At 45.8% G+C, this 17,320-nt stretch overlaps 1 protein-coding gene across 13 annotated transcripts in view; it reads left to right on the top strand.

Moving 5' to 3' along the window:
• The first annotated feature begins 176 nt into the window (after positions 1-176).
• The window catches only part of DTNB (dystrobrevin beta), a 141,671-nt gene continuing 124,527 nt past the window's right edge, over positions 177-17,320 (top strand). For 8 of the 13 annotated variants that reach the window (XR_014881691.1, XR_014881690.1, XR_014881693.1 and 5 more), the window contains exons 1-3: positions 10,344-10,411; positions 15,341-15,421; positions 16,948-17,161. Coding sequence is in view for 8 of the 13 variants with exons in the window: in XM_085218198.1 (XP_085074324.1) it covers positions 10,345-10,411; positions 15,341-15,421; positions 16,948-17,161 (362 nt within the window). In the remaining 5 variants the exon portion in view is untranslated. Of the gene's footprint in view, positions 334-718; positions 789-832; positions 1,050-1,673; positions 1,698-10,343; positions 10,412-11,792; positions 11,881-15,340; positions 15,422-16,947; positions 17,162-17,320 lie in introns of those variants that run through there. The other 5 variants (XM_085218202.1, XM_085218199.1, XM_085218201.1 and 2 more) reach the window with 5 other exon arrangements.

Here is a 17,320-nt window from a genome sequence, read left to right as displayed (position 1 = left end):
TTGGCTGGAGAGCACGAGCGCTCCCGAGGACGGAGAGCTCGTCTGATTGGCCGAGGGGCGGTGCGAACGCACGCACGTCCGCCGCCGGAGAAGCGTCCGCCCGGCGATTGGCTGTGACGGCGAGGAGGCGGGGCGAGGCTGGAGGGCTCGCTCATCCATTGGCTCGCGGCGGCGGAGGGCGGGGTGGGATTGGCCGGAGGACGCGCGCCCCCGCGGAGGCGCCCAACGATTGGCTGCGCGCCGCGAGGCGGCCGGGGACCGTTGGAGCGGGGACGCCGAGGTGGAGCGGCGGCCGCGGGCCGGGCGGAGCGGGGCGGCCATCCCGGGAGAGAGGTGCGCGGGCTCAGCGGGGCCGCGGGCAGCCGCGGGACGATCCGGGTTCCGCGTCGGGGTCGGGCTGCGCAATTAGCGGGGTAATTGGAGCGGGAGGAGCTCCCGGCGCTCTCAGAGCCGAGAAGCGGGGCGGGCGGCGCGGTGCTCGGCTGCTGATGGACGCGGCTCGTCCCGCGCTCCGTGCCGGGTTCGGGTGGCAGCGCCCGGCCCTTCGGCACCGCATCGGCAGCCCTTCGTGCACCGCCTTGGAGCCCCTCCTCTTTGCGTGCGGCGAGAAGTTGAGTTTCAGCCCGAGCAGAAGAGCCGTGGGGTTTTTCACGCAGCTTGATGGTGTTTTGTTTTGTTTTGTTTTGTTTCCTCGCGTGGTTGTTTGTCTGTTTTTCAGGTTGTCCCTTCGATGTTGGCAGGATTTGCTGAGGTGGGCGCTGCCCTGCGAGGCTCCGTGTGCCAGCCAGGTAATGCTGGGCTGGGTGTGCACGGCTGTGTCTGAGAGCTCCTCCACGGCACAGCGTCCTTAGGGTTGGAAGGGACCCTCAAAGGTCCTGCTGAGCAGGGACACACACAGCTCCGTCGGAGCTCCACACACAGCTCCGTCAGCGCTCTGAGCCCACCCAGCCTGACCTTGGCTGTCTGCAGGGATGTCACCGTCTCTCTGTACAACCCGATGGACGTGGAGAGCCACGCTGCTGTGCAGTGCTCCCTTTCTTCGTTGATTGGTGAGCCCCAGGTGGGCTGGGAGTCACTTTGCCAATGGTTTGTGTGCTGCTTGAGAGCACTGACAGCAGCCGAGCCACTGCCGTGAGTTTGGTTAACAGCTGTGCAGTGCTGCCCTTTAAAAACGCTTTGTACTTTCAGTTTTCTTATTCGTGTTCCTGAAACTGAGTGTGCATTGTGTCAGTTTCCGTGTTCTGCTGTTGGCTGCTGTGGCTGTCCAGGCAAAAAAAGTGAACATTCTCATTTCCACATTGGGAAATTTGAGAAATGTTGGCCTGAAGAATTACTCAAGTTGTTGGTTTTTTTTTTTCCTCCTGTCTTTCCTTGGTTTCCTTTTCCTTGGTTAGTGTATGTGATGCTGTACTGCCAGGTGATATATTGTAAAGTAATATTTGGGCACCTCAATACAGAAAAGACATGGAGGTGCTGGAGCAGGTCCAAAGAAGGGCAGCAAGGCTTGTGAGGAGCTTGGAGAATATGGCCTATGAGGAGAGACTGAAAGAACTGGGGCTGTTCAGTCTGGGGAAAAGGAGGCTGAGGGGAGACCTTATTGCTCTCTTTCAGTATCTGGAAGGTGCTTACAGCAGAGTGGGGCTGGTCTCTTCTCACTGGTGACAGGACAAGGGGAAATGGCCTCAAGTTGCACCAGGGTAAGTTTAGGCTGGATATAAGGAAAAGAACTGCTTTACAGAAAGGGTTGTTAAGCACTGCAATGGGCTGCCCAAGGAGGTGGTTGAGTCACCATCCCTGGATGTGTTTAAAATCCGTTTGGATGTGGTGCTCAGGGACATGATTTAGCAGAGGGTTGTTGGAGTTAGGGTAGGATGGCTAGGTTGTGGTTGGACTCGATGATCTTGAAGGTCTTTTCCAACCTGAGTGATTCTATGATTCTATAAAATGCACTCAGAGGAATGAAGGTAACCCAGAAGCATCTGTTTGAGGCCACTGCTTTGTGTATTTCCAAAGGATATTTTAGATTAGTGCAGAGTTTGGATAAAAGAGTGTTACTGACCAGTAGCTAGTGAAGATGGAAAGAATTAACCACTGTAGGGCAGTTCCAGCAGTAATCTCTCATCAGAACGAGTGCTGTTAGTGAGGCTGGCTGTGGTCTGTGCTGCACCTCCTCCAAAGGTATTTGCCAGACTGCCCAGTTCACCTTATGATTCCAACGCTGTTCTGAGCCTTGCAGTCCTGCTGTGCTTTCCTCTGCAGCTCCCAGTGGTAGCTGTCCCAGGCTGCTTTTGCCTTGACTGTACCATCCTGTTGTTTAAATCTTCCTTGGGATTCTGCTGCTTCTCTTGCAGAGGGTTCTTGTTTTCTTTTGCAGATCTCTGAGAGCCCTATGAGCCCCCAGCCTGACTTGCTCATTACTGTCCTGTGTTGTTGGGAATGCAGATGCTGTGGTAGCAGTAGACACTCAGGATTGCCCCCAGCTCCTGCTTGCTTGCAGCAGGCTGCTGCTCCTCTTGCAGGCAGTTTGGAAGGGCAAACTCCTACTGTCCGTGAGCTTTCTCATTCATCGCATTATTTACCAATACTAACATAAATTACAGTGGTGAACGGTATAGAAAACTTAAGTAGAAGCTGTGATGCAAAAAGAAGGGCTTATGTGGCATCACTGGTAGAACACAGGCTTTTTCAGTCAGCCTATACATACTGTGCACTCAGTACCACAGGGTGGCATTAAGAGTGGCAGCTTCCAATTCCTCGTAACCAGGATCCTTCAGGGAGGAGCTTCGTGCTTCCACTCATCTGCTAGCTGCTCTTCTTACAAGCTTTTTATTTCTCAAAGAAGGCTCTTTGCATATCGTTTCCTTTTAAAATTCCTTTTAAAAGGGAAGGGAACTCCCTTAGCACAGCTGTGGGCAGTCTGTAGGGTCAGTGCTGCCAACCCTGGTAGGAAAGGAGAGTTTTCCAGTTGGCACAGTTCTCAGAGTTGCCCTCTGAGCACAGCCTGCTTCTCTTAGCATTATCACTGCTGCTTCTTAACTTTGTGCTTTCAGGATTATTTGGTGATAAGGACTCAAATTTGTAACATTTATGTTGAGTTATGCTTTATGGATTTTCTCTCAGTGCCAAAGAGAAATCATGATTGTAATGTGTACATTTGGTTTAGTGTTTAAATAGTTCCTACTGATTACCTGTGGCTAAGCTTAGCTTCGTGGCTCTTTTGCAGTCATGTGGGCTTTCAAGGCTCTCCGGAAGGAATGGAAGTGTTTGAACCTCTCAGCTGTGCTAAAGCAATGCACATACGTAACAAAATGTGCCGATGAACCTTATAGGTAAACTTAATTTGGAAGACATGGGAAGGGGCTTTGTAATGTGCTATCTGTTGGGGAACTTTTGCTGGCCAACTTATGTATTTAAAAATGAATGGTGTTGCAATCGATACCCACTTGTATCTCAGTTTTTAATAGTTTGAGTATATGAAGTAGGCACTATTAAACACTTAAAAAGTTATTAAAGGAAAACACCTTTGTGTTCTTGATCCCTGTGCCCAACTTATGTGCATCCTTCCCTTTTTGGAGGGCGCTTATAAACAGGAAGGGGAACGGCTGTTTGTGAGAGTGGGTAGTGATAGGACAAGGGGAATGGTTTTAAACTGAGACAGGGGAGGTTTGGATTGGATATTAGGAGGAAGTTTTTCCCCCAGAGGATGGTGAGGCACTGGAACAGGTTGTCCAAGGAGGCTGTGGATGCCCCATCCCTGCAGGCATTCAAGGCCAGGCTGGATGTGGCTCTGGGCAGCCTGGTCTGCTGGTTGGTGACCTGCACATAGCAGGGGGTTGGAACTGGATGAGCATTGTGGTCCTTTTCAACCCAGGCCATTCTATGATTCTTCCCCTAACTTCTGGGGAGCTGATCTGACTGTATGATGCATGCTGAAGCATGCAGTGCTGTCCTTAATAGCTTGTGGGTTTCCTGTTTGGCATGCTTAACATTTCCCTCTCTACTGAAACTCGGCAGATGTACATCCCTGATGTATCACCTGGTGCCATTCCTTACAGCTTTCTTATCTTCTATGGCTTTGAGAACATCAGCTGCAGAGCTTCGCTGTCGCTCTGTGTCACTGCCTTTCCCTGCTCTGGCATTGCCCCCAACAGATCCTAAGGGCACAGATTTGTTGCTGTTCCAGGCAGTGCACAAATAGTTACAGTGCAGGCACTGAAACATTGCTGTGCTGAAGTGGTGTAGTCATCCAGGTGGGCTGGAGCTCTACCTGAGTGTAGATGGAGTGGGGCAGCAGGCCTTTCTTAGCACTGCTTTTCTTTCCAAACTGCTTGATTGCCCTTTAACTGAAAGGAAAGGTACTGTGTCATACCTGTGCGCTTTATGCTAAATCTTCTTTAGAAGTAGCTCCAGATCCACTGTATTTAAATAAAATTAACAAACATACACGGGAAAGAGTGGTCTCTGAAAGAGTGGTCAGGAATGGGCTGCCCGGGGAGGTGGTGGAGTCACCAACCCTGGAGGTGTCCAGGGAGCATTTGGACGTTGTGTTGAGGGACATGGTTTAGTGACATCTATTGGTGATGGGTGGATGGTTGGACTGGGTGATCTTATAGGTCTTTTCCAACCTTGATTCTGCTCTTCTAAACTGCCATCCATTATGGCTTGTGAAGATCTTAAGCAAGCATTTGAGCTTTGTTGGGGATCTGTAGTACCAGAAGGTTCTTCATGGATGCTCTGTTTGTCGGGTTGATGTGATATTGAGGTAAAATATCAAAGCATTCTTAATACCTCCGTGCACCGTTATTTATGCGTTAATGAATTCCATTCAGGGTTGGGAGCCTGAATCCAGCCTGGCCTTGAATGCCTCCAGGGATGGGGCATCCACAGCCTCCTTGGGTAACCTGTGCCCAACTTTTAGTGGAGTACTTTTGATCGCTTACATGCATTCGTGTTTGACTGCTGATGAAAGGGAGATCAGAGTTTGAACCATATGAGAATGGAAGGTGAAGAGAGGAACAAGGAAGTGGGACAGCAGCATTGTCACGTTTAGACTTTAAGATAAAACAAACCATTGAAAATCACTGGCATCAAATGAAAATGGGAACCGTGGAAGTTTAGAAGCTGAAAGAAATGAACGTGAGGATGCTAAGCAAACTCAAATTTAATCTTTCATAAATGAACTCGTATTTGCATTCTGAGTAGCTGATGGAGCTGAAGCATTTTGTCATAGTGCCTGATAGTGGTTATCAGATCTTCAAGTTATCAGAGCTTCCTTTGGAGGGTGTCTCACAAGTGGAATTACAGAGTAAAAACAAATGGAGTATTTAAAAACCACCCCCAACACAAGGGGAAAAAAGCAACACATCCCTCCGATAGCTCAGGAGCTGATTTATTTAGTCCCTAAATTAAAGTAATTAGAAAGCAGTGAGGCAACAGCTGAAGTTGCAGGTACGGAACCAGGATGACAGCATTTCAGGCTGTGATTTATAACGTGGCAGGAGATGCCTGTGGTGATGCTTGGGGCAGAACAGATGGTGTGATTTGGGACGGTGGCGGTGGTTGGGTCATGAGCAAGGGCTGTGCCATTAGCTGGAGTTGGCTCCGTGGTCAGGCTCCTCCCACTGATAGAATCGCAGAAACACAGAATAACCTGGGTTGAAAAGGACCACAATGCTCATCTGGTTCCAACCCCCCCTGCTATGTGCAGGGTCACCAACCAGCAGACCAGGCTGCCCAGAGCCACATCCAGCCTGGCCTTGAATGCCTCCAGGGATGGGGCATCCATAGAAAAGGCAATGCCATTTGTCTGGGCCGTTACCTACAGCTGATGAGCTCCAAGAAGAGCGAAACCTTGTAAAATAGGTCCTGTAGTATTGGCCTGTTGAGGTCCTTCTGTGCTTGAGCTGTGAGTGATCAAGAAGCACTGTGGTGCCATCAGTGGCTGAGCCCATTGCAGCACATCTAGGGGAGGAAAGCATTCAGGCTTTACCTTTTATTATGTCATTAGTTTTTTATCCAGCCAGGCTTAAATAATGCTTGTATGTATTGTAGGCATGGGAGAGAATTTTCAAAGGTAAGGAAAAAGGGAGGAATGTGAAAAGCTGAATTATCCCATAGCACGTGGGTCTGCTCCTTCCATCGCAGTATAAAATATAGCTTATATATATATATATATATGTATATAAAGTAAAAATAATTGTCACTATCATATCTCTTAGCATGCCTGAGCATGCTTGACTTAAAGATGTGTAGAGCACAGTCAGCATCAGTAGCTCTGCTGGCTTCTCTGCTAGGTGGAAGGTGAACTCTTTGACAGCAGTGTGTTCATCTTACTGATCTCATATCTGCCTCCTTGAACAGAGTTACTGCATCTTGACATAAAACAGAGCTGTACTGTGTTGAACCAGCACCATTCTTACGCTAAAGTCAGCACTGCTCTGCTGCTGCAGGGAGAATATTCTCTAGTTCACTGAGTTGGACTTGAACAGAGCACCTGCATGGCAAGAACCAGTATGAAGACCAAAATGTGTAGAAGGTACTTGAGCTTGCAGCTTTCCATGCAGAGCAGAATCCTTGAAACTCTGTGAGCTGTCCAGCCAGAAGGATCGGCTGCAGATTCAGCTGCATTTGATTGTAAAAGCCTTTAAGGAAAAAATGCATTGGGTTGAACCTCATAGAATCCTTAGGGTTGAAAGGGACCTCTGGAGGCCATCCAGTCTAACTTCCTCCTAGTCCTTTTTGCTAAGTGAGGCAGGAGCTATCATAATGCAAGTGTCCCCTCCAGAGTGCTACAGGTGACAGAGCAGCTTGTTGAGGAGGAAATGCCTATGGAAGCCATCCAGGATTTACTGTCCCATCACCATCACTAGGAGCAGGGTGGGTTATGTAGTCATTCTGCTTTAAGGGAAAAGGGAACGTTTTGCAAGAACAGCTAAAGCGGATGCTCATCATGCAACACATCTGGGTGTGAAATTCAGATCTTTATCACCTTTTAGGTTTTCCATGATGTTTAAAAGGCTGATGGCAGTGTAGGTGGTTTGTGTCCAAGCACGTTTCTGCAAATGCTGACATTTCAGCCTTTGGTTGAATTGAGTGTTATTTAAACTCGTGAAATTAAGGCCGGTGTTGTTCTTTGTTCACCCATACTGTAAGTTCTGAAAACTTGCTGGTTTCACTTAGCACCTGAAGCCTGAATTTGCAGACCTCCAATTTCCTTTTTGTTTCATTTGTGTCTTCAGTATTTACTGTGGCCAGGACTTCTGTGTCTTTTTAGTAGCAAGAGGAAAAAATGAAACAGGTTTGTTTTATACCATAGGATACAGATCTTTAATTGGGAAAGCATTGGGGCAGGGAAAGGGAAAGCAACACAAAACCAGACAAAATACGTTGTCTCACTGCAAAGCACACATCAGTATAGAGCAGAGGTAAGAAAACAACCTCTTTACTGTAAGAGTGAGGTTACATTCTTGAGCAGAAGTGAAATACAACAGAGGGGTTAGAGATGAGCTCCTGGTGGTCCTTAGCAGGTTTCCCATCATACAGAGGAGCCGAATCGAACACAGGACTCAGTACTTCAGTTTTAACCCAGGCTTTTAAAGTGAAATTCAGCTTTTCAGGATAATGCACTTAAAAATGTTCTTAACGTGTGATCTGTAACATTTGCAGGGTTTTGGCTTCTAGCTTTATGCAAATAGCAAGAAGCATTGCCTGCTTCTCAGTCACTGGTTTTCAAGAGGTTGAAGTGCCTTACCTCTGCTGGCAAGTGAGGCTTTGCTATAAGTCCCTTCTAGGGTCCAGGCTGTTTGTGGTTCTGCTGAGGCTCACAGGTCCTTCTGTACCTCTTTGTTCCAGCTTTACAAGTGGGGTTTGTTGTTTGTTTGTTTGTTTGTTTGTGAGCAAGTGCAGGAGATGTAGCACTGAAACACTTTTTTAAATGAACATGGTGGGCATGGGTTGACCATTGGACTTGATGATCTTGGAGGTCTTTTCCAACTTGTTTGGTTCTGTGGTTGCTGAGCTCTTCACCTGCGAACATTTCAAGTGTTTTGCTCCCTTGAGAAAGACAGAAGATTATTCATTATAGAAAATCATTCAGGTTGGAAAAGACCTCTATGATCCCCAAGTCCAACCCACCCCACCCTCGGTGCCACATCCCCACGGTTCTGGAACACCTCCAGGGACAGTGACCCCACCATCTCCCTGGGCAGCTGTGCCACTGCATTGCTACTCTTTCAGAGCAGAAATGTTTCCTAATAACCAACCTGAACCTTCCCTGGCACAAGGTCCTGAGTTTTGATTGATCAGGCTGCATTTATGTGTTTCTGCTCTTACAGCATGGAGAGGCTGGTTTGCATAGTCAGATCTCAGTTCAAGAGTCTGAACTGAGGTGTTGGGACTTAGCAGATGGATCTCTCGTTGCTTGCAGAGAGTATGAAGAGTAGTGGTAGAAGCCTGTATCTTGGTCAGCCTCAGCCTACTGGTTGTGAACTCCTTCATAGTGTTCCATAGCACCGGTAGGTGAACGGCCTCTAAAAATCTCAAATCCTGGTACAAGCAAAATGATGAAGCCTCTATAAGGGAAGAGGCTGATGTCAGGGTGATATCATGACTTTAAATGTTCTACACTGCAGCTTTAGGTTGGATGTCAGGGGAAGTTCTTTACAGAGGGAGTGGTGAGGTGCTGGAACAGCTGCCCAGAGAGGCTGTGGATGCCCCGTCCATCCCTGGAGGTGTTCAAGGCCAGGTTGGATGGGGCCCTGGGCAGCCTGGGCTGCTATGAAATGTGGAGGTTGGTGGCCCTGCATGAGGCAGGGGGTTGGAGCTTCATGGTCCTTGAGGTCCCTTCCAACCCAAGCCATTCTGTGATTCTATGCAGCTGTGACACGAGGACCAGGCCCAGCGATCCAGGAAACTGCAGATGGGAGCAGGTTGTTGGGAGGTGGGAGGAGGGACACGCACCCAAAGCCCAAGGCCAGCAGTTGTAATGTCATCCTGGTGGTTTTCAATGTTGCAGAAAATGCAGTGGTATCGTGCCTTGTGTCTTGATAAAATGGTGTCTATTAAAGCTGTTTAGAAGACCGAGTAATTAACCCAACCCATGGGGTCCATCTGTTGTGGAATTTAGAGAGGTGCTGGCATTTGAAATAAAGCTGCTGGCTGGTACAGCGACTGGCATTCTTCAAGATGACATGCCTATGGAGATAAAGGGAATGTTAGCACTGAAAAATAGCTCCTAAGCTTGGGGCAGCGTTTGAGGATAGCAAGAAGGACGTTGGTTCCAAGTTATGATTGTCTGAAGTAGGAAACAAAGTGTATTTCCAGATACAACCATGCAGTCATTTTCGTTTTATGAACTGCTCAGTTTAAAGGTCTTGGTGGTTTCCAGGATGAATGCATGTTGGGTTCATTATCAGAGAATAATTAACAGAGAGTAGAGGACTGCTGAGGGATGCTGTTAATCAGAGCACATGTTAAGTGCCAAGACACAGCTTCTTTTCCTTGGGTGACATTTAAGCCTAATGAAATCTGTCTTGCCATTGTGCTGCATGATGATGAGCTGGCCAGCTCCCTTGGAGTTGGTTTCTGATGAGATCGTAGAATGATTGCTAGGCATTCTCTTGTTGTTTTGTTGTTTGTTGGTTGGTTTCATTGTTTTAAGTCATTTAAAAAACATGTTTCATTAGTTGGTGAATAACAACAGAATAATATAATGGAGCAATTTGAACTGAAATTTTACACCAATATTGAATTTAGTTGCTTATTGTTGTGCTACGGTCGATGGAGATTCAGTAGTTGTCTTTTGGGACTCCCTTATGAAGTAAGCTATAGGAAGAACTATGTTGCCCTGTGGCTCCTTAGCTCAGGGGATGAGTCCCACTACTTCTATGCCACTTCTTTCATTGTTTCCCTAAGACAAAAAGGGCAGCTTGTTTCAAAGTTGGGTGATATTCTTAAAATTTTTGTTTAAAGACAACCCCCTGCTGCACCCCAGCACCGTGCCTGTAAGGATCTCTGAGTTTTACAAACATTAGGTTAGAAACTAAAATGTCAGAATTACTGTTTCCTATAGTATGCACAGCTTGAAGAGGTATTACACTGTTCTCTCTGCTATATGGAATGCTGTAGATATGAGGAAATGCCTGTTTTTCTCTACTCTTAATCACAAAATATCCCAAATTGGAAGGGACCCATAAGGTTCATCGAGTCCAACTCTTGGCTCTTCTTTTCATTTTCCAAATCTAACCAAACTATTTTGGTTGAGGAATATAATGATATTGTTCACAGTAAGTTGTTCGTGTACCAGGAATTCTGGCACAAACACTCATTGCCGTTTTTGTCTTCAGAATGATTGAGGAGAGTGGGAAGAGGAGGAGGACAATGGCGGAGAAGAGACAGCTGTTCATGGAAATGAGTAAGTAAGAGATTGTAAGGTAACATCATTTATTCTTTACACAGAGCTTTCTTTTTAGGATTTCACCCAATCATTTACATCTGGTTTCCTCAAGACCGTTGCCTGAGCTGGTGAAAAGCATCCTGGGTGCTGGTCAGGAGGAGAGCGCAGGAGATGGGTAACAGTGCCTGAGGAGTCGTGCACTGCTACACTTTGCCAAGCTCCTTTTGTAAGGAGCATTCATGTTTCCCATATATTGGGACTTCTGAAGTTTGTAGACAGCTACTAGAATAAATAAAGTCAGAAAGGGCATATTTCACCTTAAGGTGCACCGTGATGCCCAAAGAGAGCCTGTAATTGTTAGTATAAATCAAGTGCCTGTCTGGAGGTAATCTCATTTAAAGAATGACACACAGCCTTTTAAAAAGATGTGAGCAGTTAGAAATAAAAGATTGTGTGTGTGTGTTTGTGTGTGTGCATGTCTTCATGTTACTTTACTTTCCTACTAAAACACAGGACTGAATGAAACTCCTTGGGCTAGGCCAGCACATCCTACAATCCAGAATTTAGGTTGGTGAATGTCTTTCTTAAACAGATAACATACCAGTGCTACTGTTTTGCTGGAGGATTTCCAGAGCATCATTCTGAGTATGGTTATAAGCATCTTGTAATTTCAAGAACAGTTTCATTCCTGGACAATTTATAACTGCTTCCTTTCATGTGAGAGCTGTCTGGGTTGTATTCCTCCCTGCCTTCCAGCTTGGTTTATGTCTGAGATTATAGAGAGATCCCTTTCTGTGTGCTCAGCACATGGCACAAACCAACACCTGCGCTCTCCAGCCTCCACACCTCATTTGTTTCTGTGCCTCTGCTCTGCTTAAGCAAAGGTGGTTGCACTGGTGCATGAAATCCCAAATTGAATCTCATTGGGATCTTGTGAAATGACAGTAGTGCTTCTCCATTACAAGAGCTTTGTCTGATACATCAGAGTACTACACGTGTCTGTATCTCCAGTAATCATCTGGTGATCATTTGGTACAGCTCGATTTCTACAGGTAACTGCTTCTCATCAGTAACTGTGTGCAGCCATACAGTTTCTCTTCAGTATTAATTTGATGACGATTCTCAGGGTCACTTAATTCCTGCTTTGATGTTCTAATTACCTTGCATATTGGTGATACCATTAAAGCTACTTTAGCAAAAGATTTCTTCTGAAGCACGCATGTTTGATTATAGTGTTGTCTTCAAAGAGTTCTGCTGGCAGCGTTTGAATCTGCCACCCAAGGCAAGGGGAGCAGGAATCTACTTGCTTGTTTTTAATTTTGACTAAATTGCTGAAAAATATTTAAAATTCCTCTAATTATCTAACAGAATAGATAATTCTTCCATCATTTGTTTATAGGTGTTCTGCTGGGTTTTGCAGCTGTGGTTCATGCTGGTTTTTATCAGTGGAAGTGCTGGTGTGTGGACTCCTTGAGCTGCTTTTCTCTGTAAGGCACTCTAACATGTTGGTTGGCAGATTGAAGGTGTTCATCTGTCTCGAGAAAGACAGCATATTTCCTTGTGAAGATGAATGCAGAGGTGTTCTTCTTTCTAGGAGATCTTCATACACAGATGTTCACTGGTATTTAGAGGATTCCTCTTATGAGGCAGAAGGAGATTTTATGACATTCATCCACATTTAACACACCACCCAAGGGTGTGTTTGTAGATTTTGTATTATTTGTGGAGCTAGCAAGAAATCTATGTAAGCTGTTCTAATTTCCTGACCTGCAGAATATATAAAGTCATAGAATCATTCAGGTTGGAGAAGACCTCTAAGATCACCCAGTCCAACCCCAGCCCACCCCACCGTGCCCACTGCCCACATCCCTCAGTGTCACATCCCCATGGTTCTGGAGCACCTCCAGGGATGGTGACCCCACCACCTCCCTGGGCAATTTGAAGTTTCTTATTGTCAGGGTTTGAAGAGGATGGAGTCAGGCTTTCCTGACACAAAGCCATGGACACAAACTAAAACATGGCAAATTCCAACTGAAGGTGAGAAAAAACATTTTCACTGTGGATGTTGTTGAGCACTGAAGGAGGTGCCCAAGGAAGCTGTGGGCTCTCCATCTTTCAGTTGGACAGAACTCAGATGAACAAGAAAAGTTTTGTTACTTTGTTCTTTGTTACTTATGTACATGAACTACATTATGTGTTTTACATGCGGATGAAGACAACTCCTTTTCACTCAGTGCTGCCCAGGCAAGCCAAAAGGTTGGACACCCATGCTGTAGAAGAGTGACCTCGTTGAAGCTTATGCTGTGGTCTGACACAAGAAGAGAGGAACATGAAATGGACTTTTTTCTTTGGTTTTGCATGTAGCTGTTAAATGACCTTGTTTTATATGCATGTGTCTTGAGGTGGTGATAAGCCTTCAAGTGTGTTTGTGTGCTCTAGTTTCAGCTGCAAGCAAAGCTGTCAGGGCTGGAAGTGAAGGTGGAAGCTGATCAAGCTTTACTGCATATATTGCTGTGATATCATGGGATTGTTTGAGTTGGAAGGGACCTTTAAAGGCCATTTGTTCCAACTCCCCTGTAGTGAACAGGGACACTTATGGCTTGATTGGGTGCTAAGAGCCCCATCATAGGATGGCCTGGGTTGAAAAGGAGCACAATGCTCATCCAGTTACAACCCCCTGCTATGTGCAGGGTACCAACCAGCAGACCAGGCTGCCCAGAGCCACATCCAGCCTGGCCTTGAATGCCTGCAGGGATGGGGCATCCACAGCCTCCTTGGGCAACCTGTTCCAGTGCCTCACCACCCTCTGGGTGAACAACTTCCTCCTAAGATCTAACCTAAACCTCTCCTGTCTCAGTTTAAAACCATTCCCCCTTGTCCTATCACTGTCCACCCAAGGTCCAGCCTGACCTTGGGTTTCTGCAGGGGCATCACCACCTCTTTGGGCAACCTGTTGCAGTGCTTCACCACACTTAACATAAGAAAAACTTTTTCCCTATATCAATGCAAAATATCTCCTTTTTTAGTTGGGAACCATTTCTCGTTGTCCTGTCACAACAGATCCTGCTAAAGAGGTCTAAAAATGAGGTGCAGTGGCTGGTCCTTGGCTAGCCGTACAAAAGGTTCTGATTGACAAAGTTTGAGAAGATTCATCTGTTGGAGTGTTTTTCATGTGTTGGAAGGTAGACCTAAGCACTCTGATGGAGAGTTTTGAAAGAATATTTCATAAAAAGCACAAAATGAGTTATTTTAGTCTAGCCTTGGATCTGAATACTTCAGCTTACATTATTTGGCCAGCTCATAAATCATAGAAGGGCTTGGATTGGAAGGGACTTCAAGGATCATCTAGTTCCAACCTCCTGCCACAGGTAGGGTTGTCAACCACTGAATCAGATACTTAATCTGAGATAAGTTTTCTAAAGGTGGTACTGAGAAATAACATAGGGATGTTTGCTGTGCCACGCTGCCCAGCAGAACGCTCCCCAAGTTGGCTCATCTGGTGCCACTCCTGGGTGAGCTTTGGGGAGCTTCTCATTGGAGCAGAGGTCAGTGCTCTCACTGCTCTTAGGAGATGCTTCTCACCTCATGTTCTCTGGTTTCAAGACAGGCTACAGGTCTGTGTGAGTCTAAGCAGGGGACTTGGCGTTATATTTGCAGATTTCTTACAAAGTACCCAAAAGACAAAAAGACCAAACAGATCTGCACATCCCCCGTACTGATCAAATAAGGTGGTTTTTTGAAGTTTGCAGTTGTGAGTTGGTGGACTCAAAGGTTTGCAGGTTGGTTTCTGAATTCAGAATGCTGTAGGAAGGAAAAAAAGTTATCACTTTTGAGCATGACCCCGATACAGCAGCCACGTACCTTCTTCAGGAGGATGTGGGTTTGTTGCTTTTGGGTTTTTTTTTTTGGTGTGTGTGTTTGTTAGAGGTCTGCATTCTATGAGTCAGTTTTCCCTGCTCCTCAGTCCAGTCTTCAGTGGCATTCAGAGGCAGTGACGTTTCAGAAGTCTGAAAGATTGCACGGATGTTACTTGTGTGCACTCCTGTGAGAACATGGGAGGTGCAGGATCCATGTGCACCCACTGCTGTGCAGCCAGATTGTTCACACTCCTCCTTAGAACTCCACTGATTACAGGGAGTAGCCACACGTGCTGTTGAAATGTGAGCCAGTTAAGACATTTCTGTTTATGATTAATGAAATTTTCAAGGCTTGGACCAGTTGTTGGCTTCTTCCAGATCTGAAATGATCGATACCAGACTTAAGAGCGGTGTCATTTATCATCCCCACATCATTTATCATCTCGTCTGATCAGCCCAGGAGATGCTGTTTGGCCTTTAGCAGAGGATTAATACAAGTTTCAGGGATTGCCCGGGTTTGTAATGTTCAAAGTAATTGCAGTGCTGGCAGGAGCTGGTGGATGTGGTGCAGACGGGTGACAGATGACAGCGTTTACATGATGTGGGATTGGTTGAAGGTACAATAAAAGTTTTAAACATCTTGAAGTGGGAGCTTCTTGGTGAGGTTGGGGTTCTCTCCTCTGTGCTTTTTCTTCTGCTTCTTACCTGGTGTGGATCTGCTTGGGAGAAGGAAAGCTGGGGGAGAGGAGGTTGCAATACAGACAGTGGTAGGAGCATCACCCCCCTTTTCTTCTGTCTTTTGTGTACCCACCACCCAACAGCAGTGAGATCCTCTTTGTACACGCGTGCAACTCAATCCAATTCTTGTTTCCATTTTGGGACTTCAGAGTTCTCATGTCAGTCTGATGCTTCCATCAGTTTGTAAAACACTGGTCCCATTTCCTCATGAAATACCGCGTGAAAATCTTGGTCATTGTCCCATAACAGGGATGATGCGTGTGAAGAAACAGTCAACATCACTTGTAAAGTAAACAAATAAGCTGAGTGTCGTAGAGGCAAGAAAAAACACAAACTTCTTTTTTATTCACAGGAGCCCAGAACTTTGATGTCATCAGACTTTCAACGTATCGAACAGCCTGCAAGCTGCGGTTTGTGCAGAAGCGATGTAACCGTGAGTTCTAATCACTCTTTGTCAATTTCTCATGCAAATATTCCACCCGTGTGAATTTTAAATATAGCAGGAATAATCAACAATGGGAGCTGTTACTTAAAATTAGGGATAATTAAAGAGGCAGTGATTTTTGACCAGTATTTATAGTGTCTTCAGTTTTAGTTTCTAATGCTTAAGGGAAAACCTCAAGTACCTGGGCCAGACTGACATACTTTGGTGCAGCCAGCCCCAGGCTGTTTTGTCTCCTTTCCACCATGGTGGAACGGAAGCCAGCAGACAGCTGGATGCAGCTGTGAGCTTGGTGATGATCACCAGCACAAAGGTGTCTGCATTTCACCATCGTGGCGTATATGTAGCAACCTCAGAGAGCGCTTGAAGTTTATGCCACACTACTCACTGTATATTTTCTCATTCTCTTCCATAGCCTTCCACGTTAAATAGTTCACCAAAGTAAGGATGAACCCAGGGGTTCTATTTCCTTTATTAAACTGGACCAAGCAAAATGCTTGGCGGACTATTGGAGCAGCTGCCTCCTACCAATGGTGAAACTGGTGTGGGAGAGAACAGGAGAGCAGCTGAGGAGTCCTGCAGATGTGTGCAGATGCAAACAGAAAACACCAACCATGCTTTTGAATTAAAAAGGTCTCTTAATCAGTAGCAAGGTATTAAGATCTGCTAATTATAGTGCCATGCACACTTAGGGCCTAACTCACTGGTGCCGTACATACGCCTTGAGTAACCTTTCATTTATATATATGCATAAACCAGAGTGCTCTTGTGATCTTTGTCTGCACCAGGCGGTGATCCAGGTTTGGTGTGAATTGGTGGTTTGGACCAATGGATTCCTGCTGGTCCTCAGATCTCTTACCCACTGCCCTGCATGGTTTTCAAGCACTGAAACATTTTCAAACACTGAAACATTTTCAAACATTGTTTAATGCGGTTCTGCAGATCACTTAGTGTGGTTCTGGCACACTTTCACTACGTTGTTAGCAGTTAGATACCTGAACAGATACAGTGGGATAATTTAGGGACAGGCTTTGGAGTTCAAGACTTATGTTTATGAAATATTTTTCTCTTGGCACCAGCTGGAAGCAGACACAGTTTAAGTGAAACATCAAGTTCCTTCTCCAGCACTGAGTTTTTAGTTAGTACAGGGATGTTCAACCTTACAAACTGGTTACAGTAGTAGATGTTGAATGTGGCTGATGTCTTTCTCAGAAGAAAATACCTAATTGCATAGTGCTACTGCACTATGTGATGGTGGAGGAGCACGTTTCTCCTTTATGTGGCTTTGTCTTCCATTGAGGAGCAGAATAAAAGGCCCAAAGGGACTCAGGGCACTGCTGTTGCTTTCCAGTAGCTGGTGTGAGCTGAGTATCAAGACTCTGTCTCTCACTTTGAAGATGAGTAAGTAGTGGTTAATTCCAAAATAAAAACTAATGTCATATTCAGATGTAGTGCCTTAAAAGTAAGATTGTGTGCATTACAAAATAGAAGTTAATTTTTTTTCCCTTTATTTTTAGTTCATCTTGTTGATATCTGGAATATGATTGAAGCCTTCCGAGATAATGGCCTTAACACTTTGGATCATAACACAGAGATCAACGTGTCTCGACTAGAAACAATCATTTCATCCATCTACTACCAGCTCAACAAACGCCTTCCTTCTACTCACCAAATCAGTGTAGAGCAATCCATCAGCCTTCTCCTCAACTTCATGATAGCAGCATATGACAGGCCAGTAACTCCTCTAGTTGTACTCCTAAACTAATCTTCTCTTTTAGTTAGATGAATGCTGCCAGCAACTGCATGACTCTCTGGCAAAGTGTTTGGATGCTATTTCTCAGTTTCATGGAATTGTGAGTTGCACACACACTTAATATCATAGTAGTGCCT

The sequence above is a fragment of the Meleagris gallopavo genome, chromosome 2 (genome assembly GCF_905368555.1).
Source record: "Meleagris gallopavo chromosome 2, MGAL_WU_HG_1.1, whole genome shotgun sequence".
Lineage (NCBI taxonomy): Eukaryota > Metazoa > Chordata > Aves > Galliformes > Phasianidae > Meleagris > Meleagris gallopavo.
Note: the sequence above shows the minus strand (reverse complement) of the source record. Positions and strands in the feature narration are given on the sequence as shown.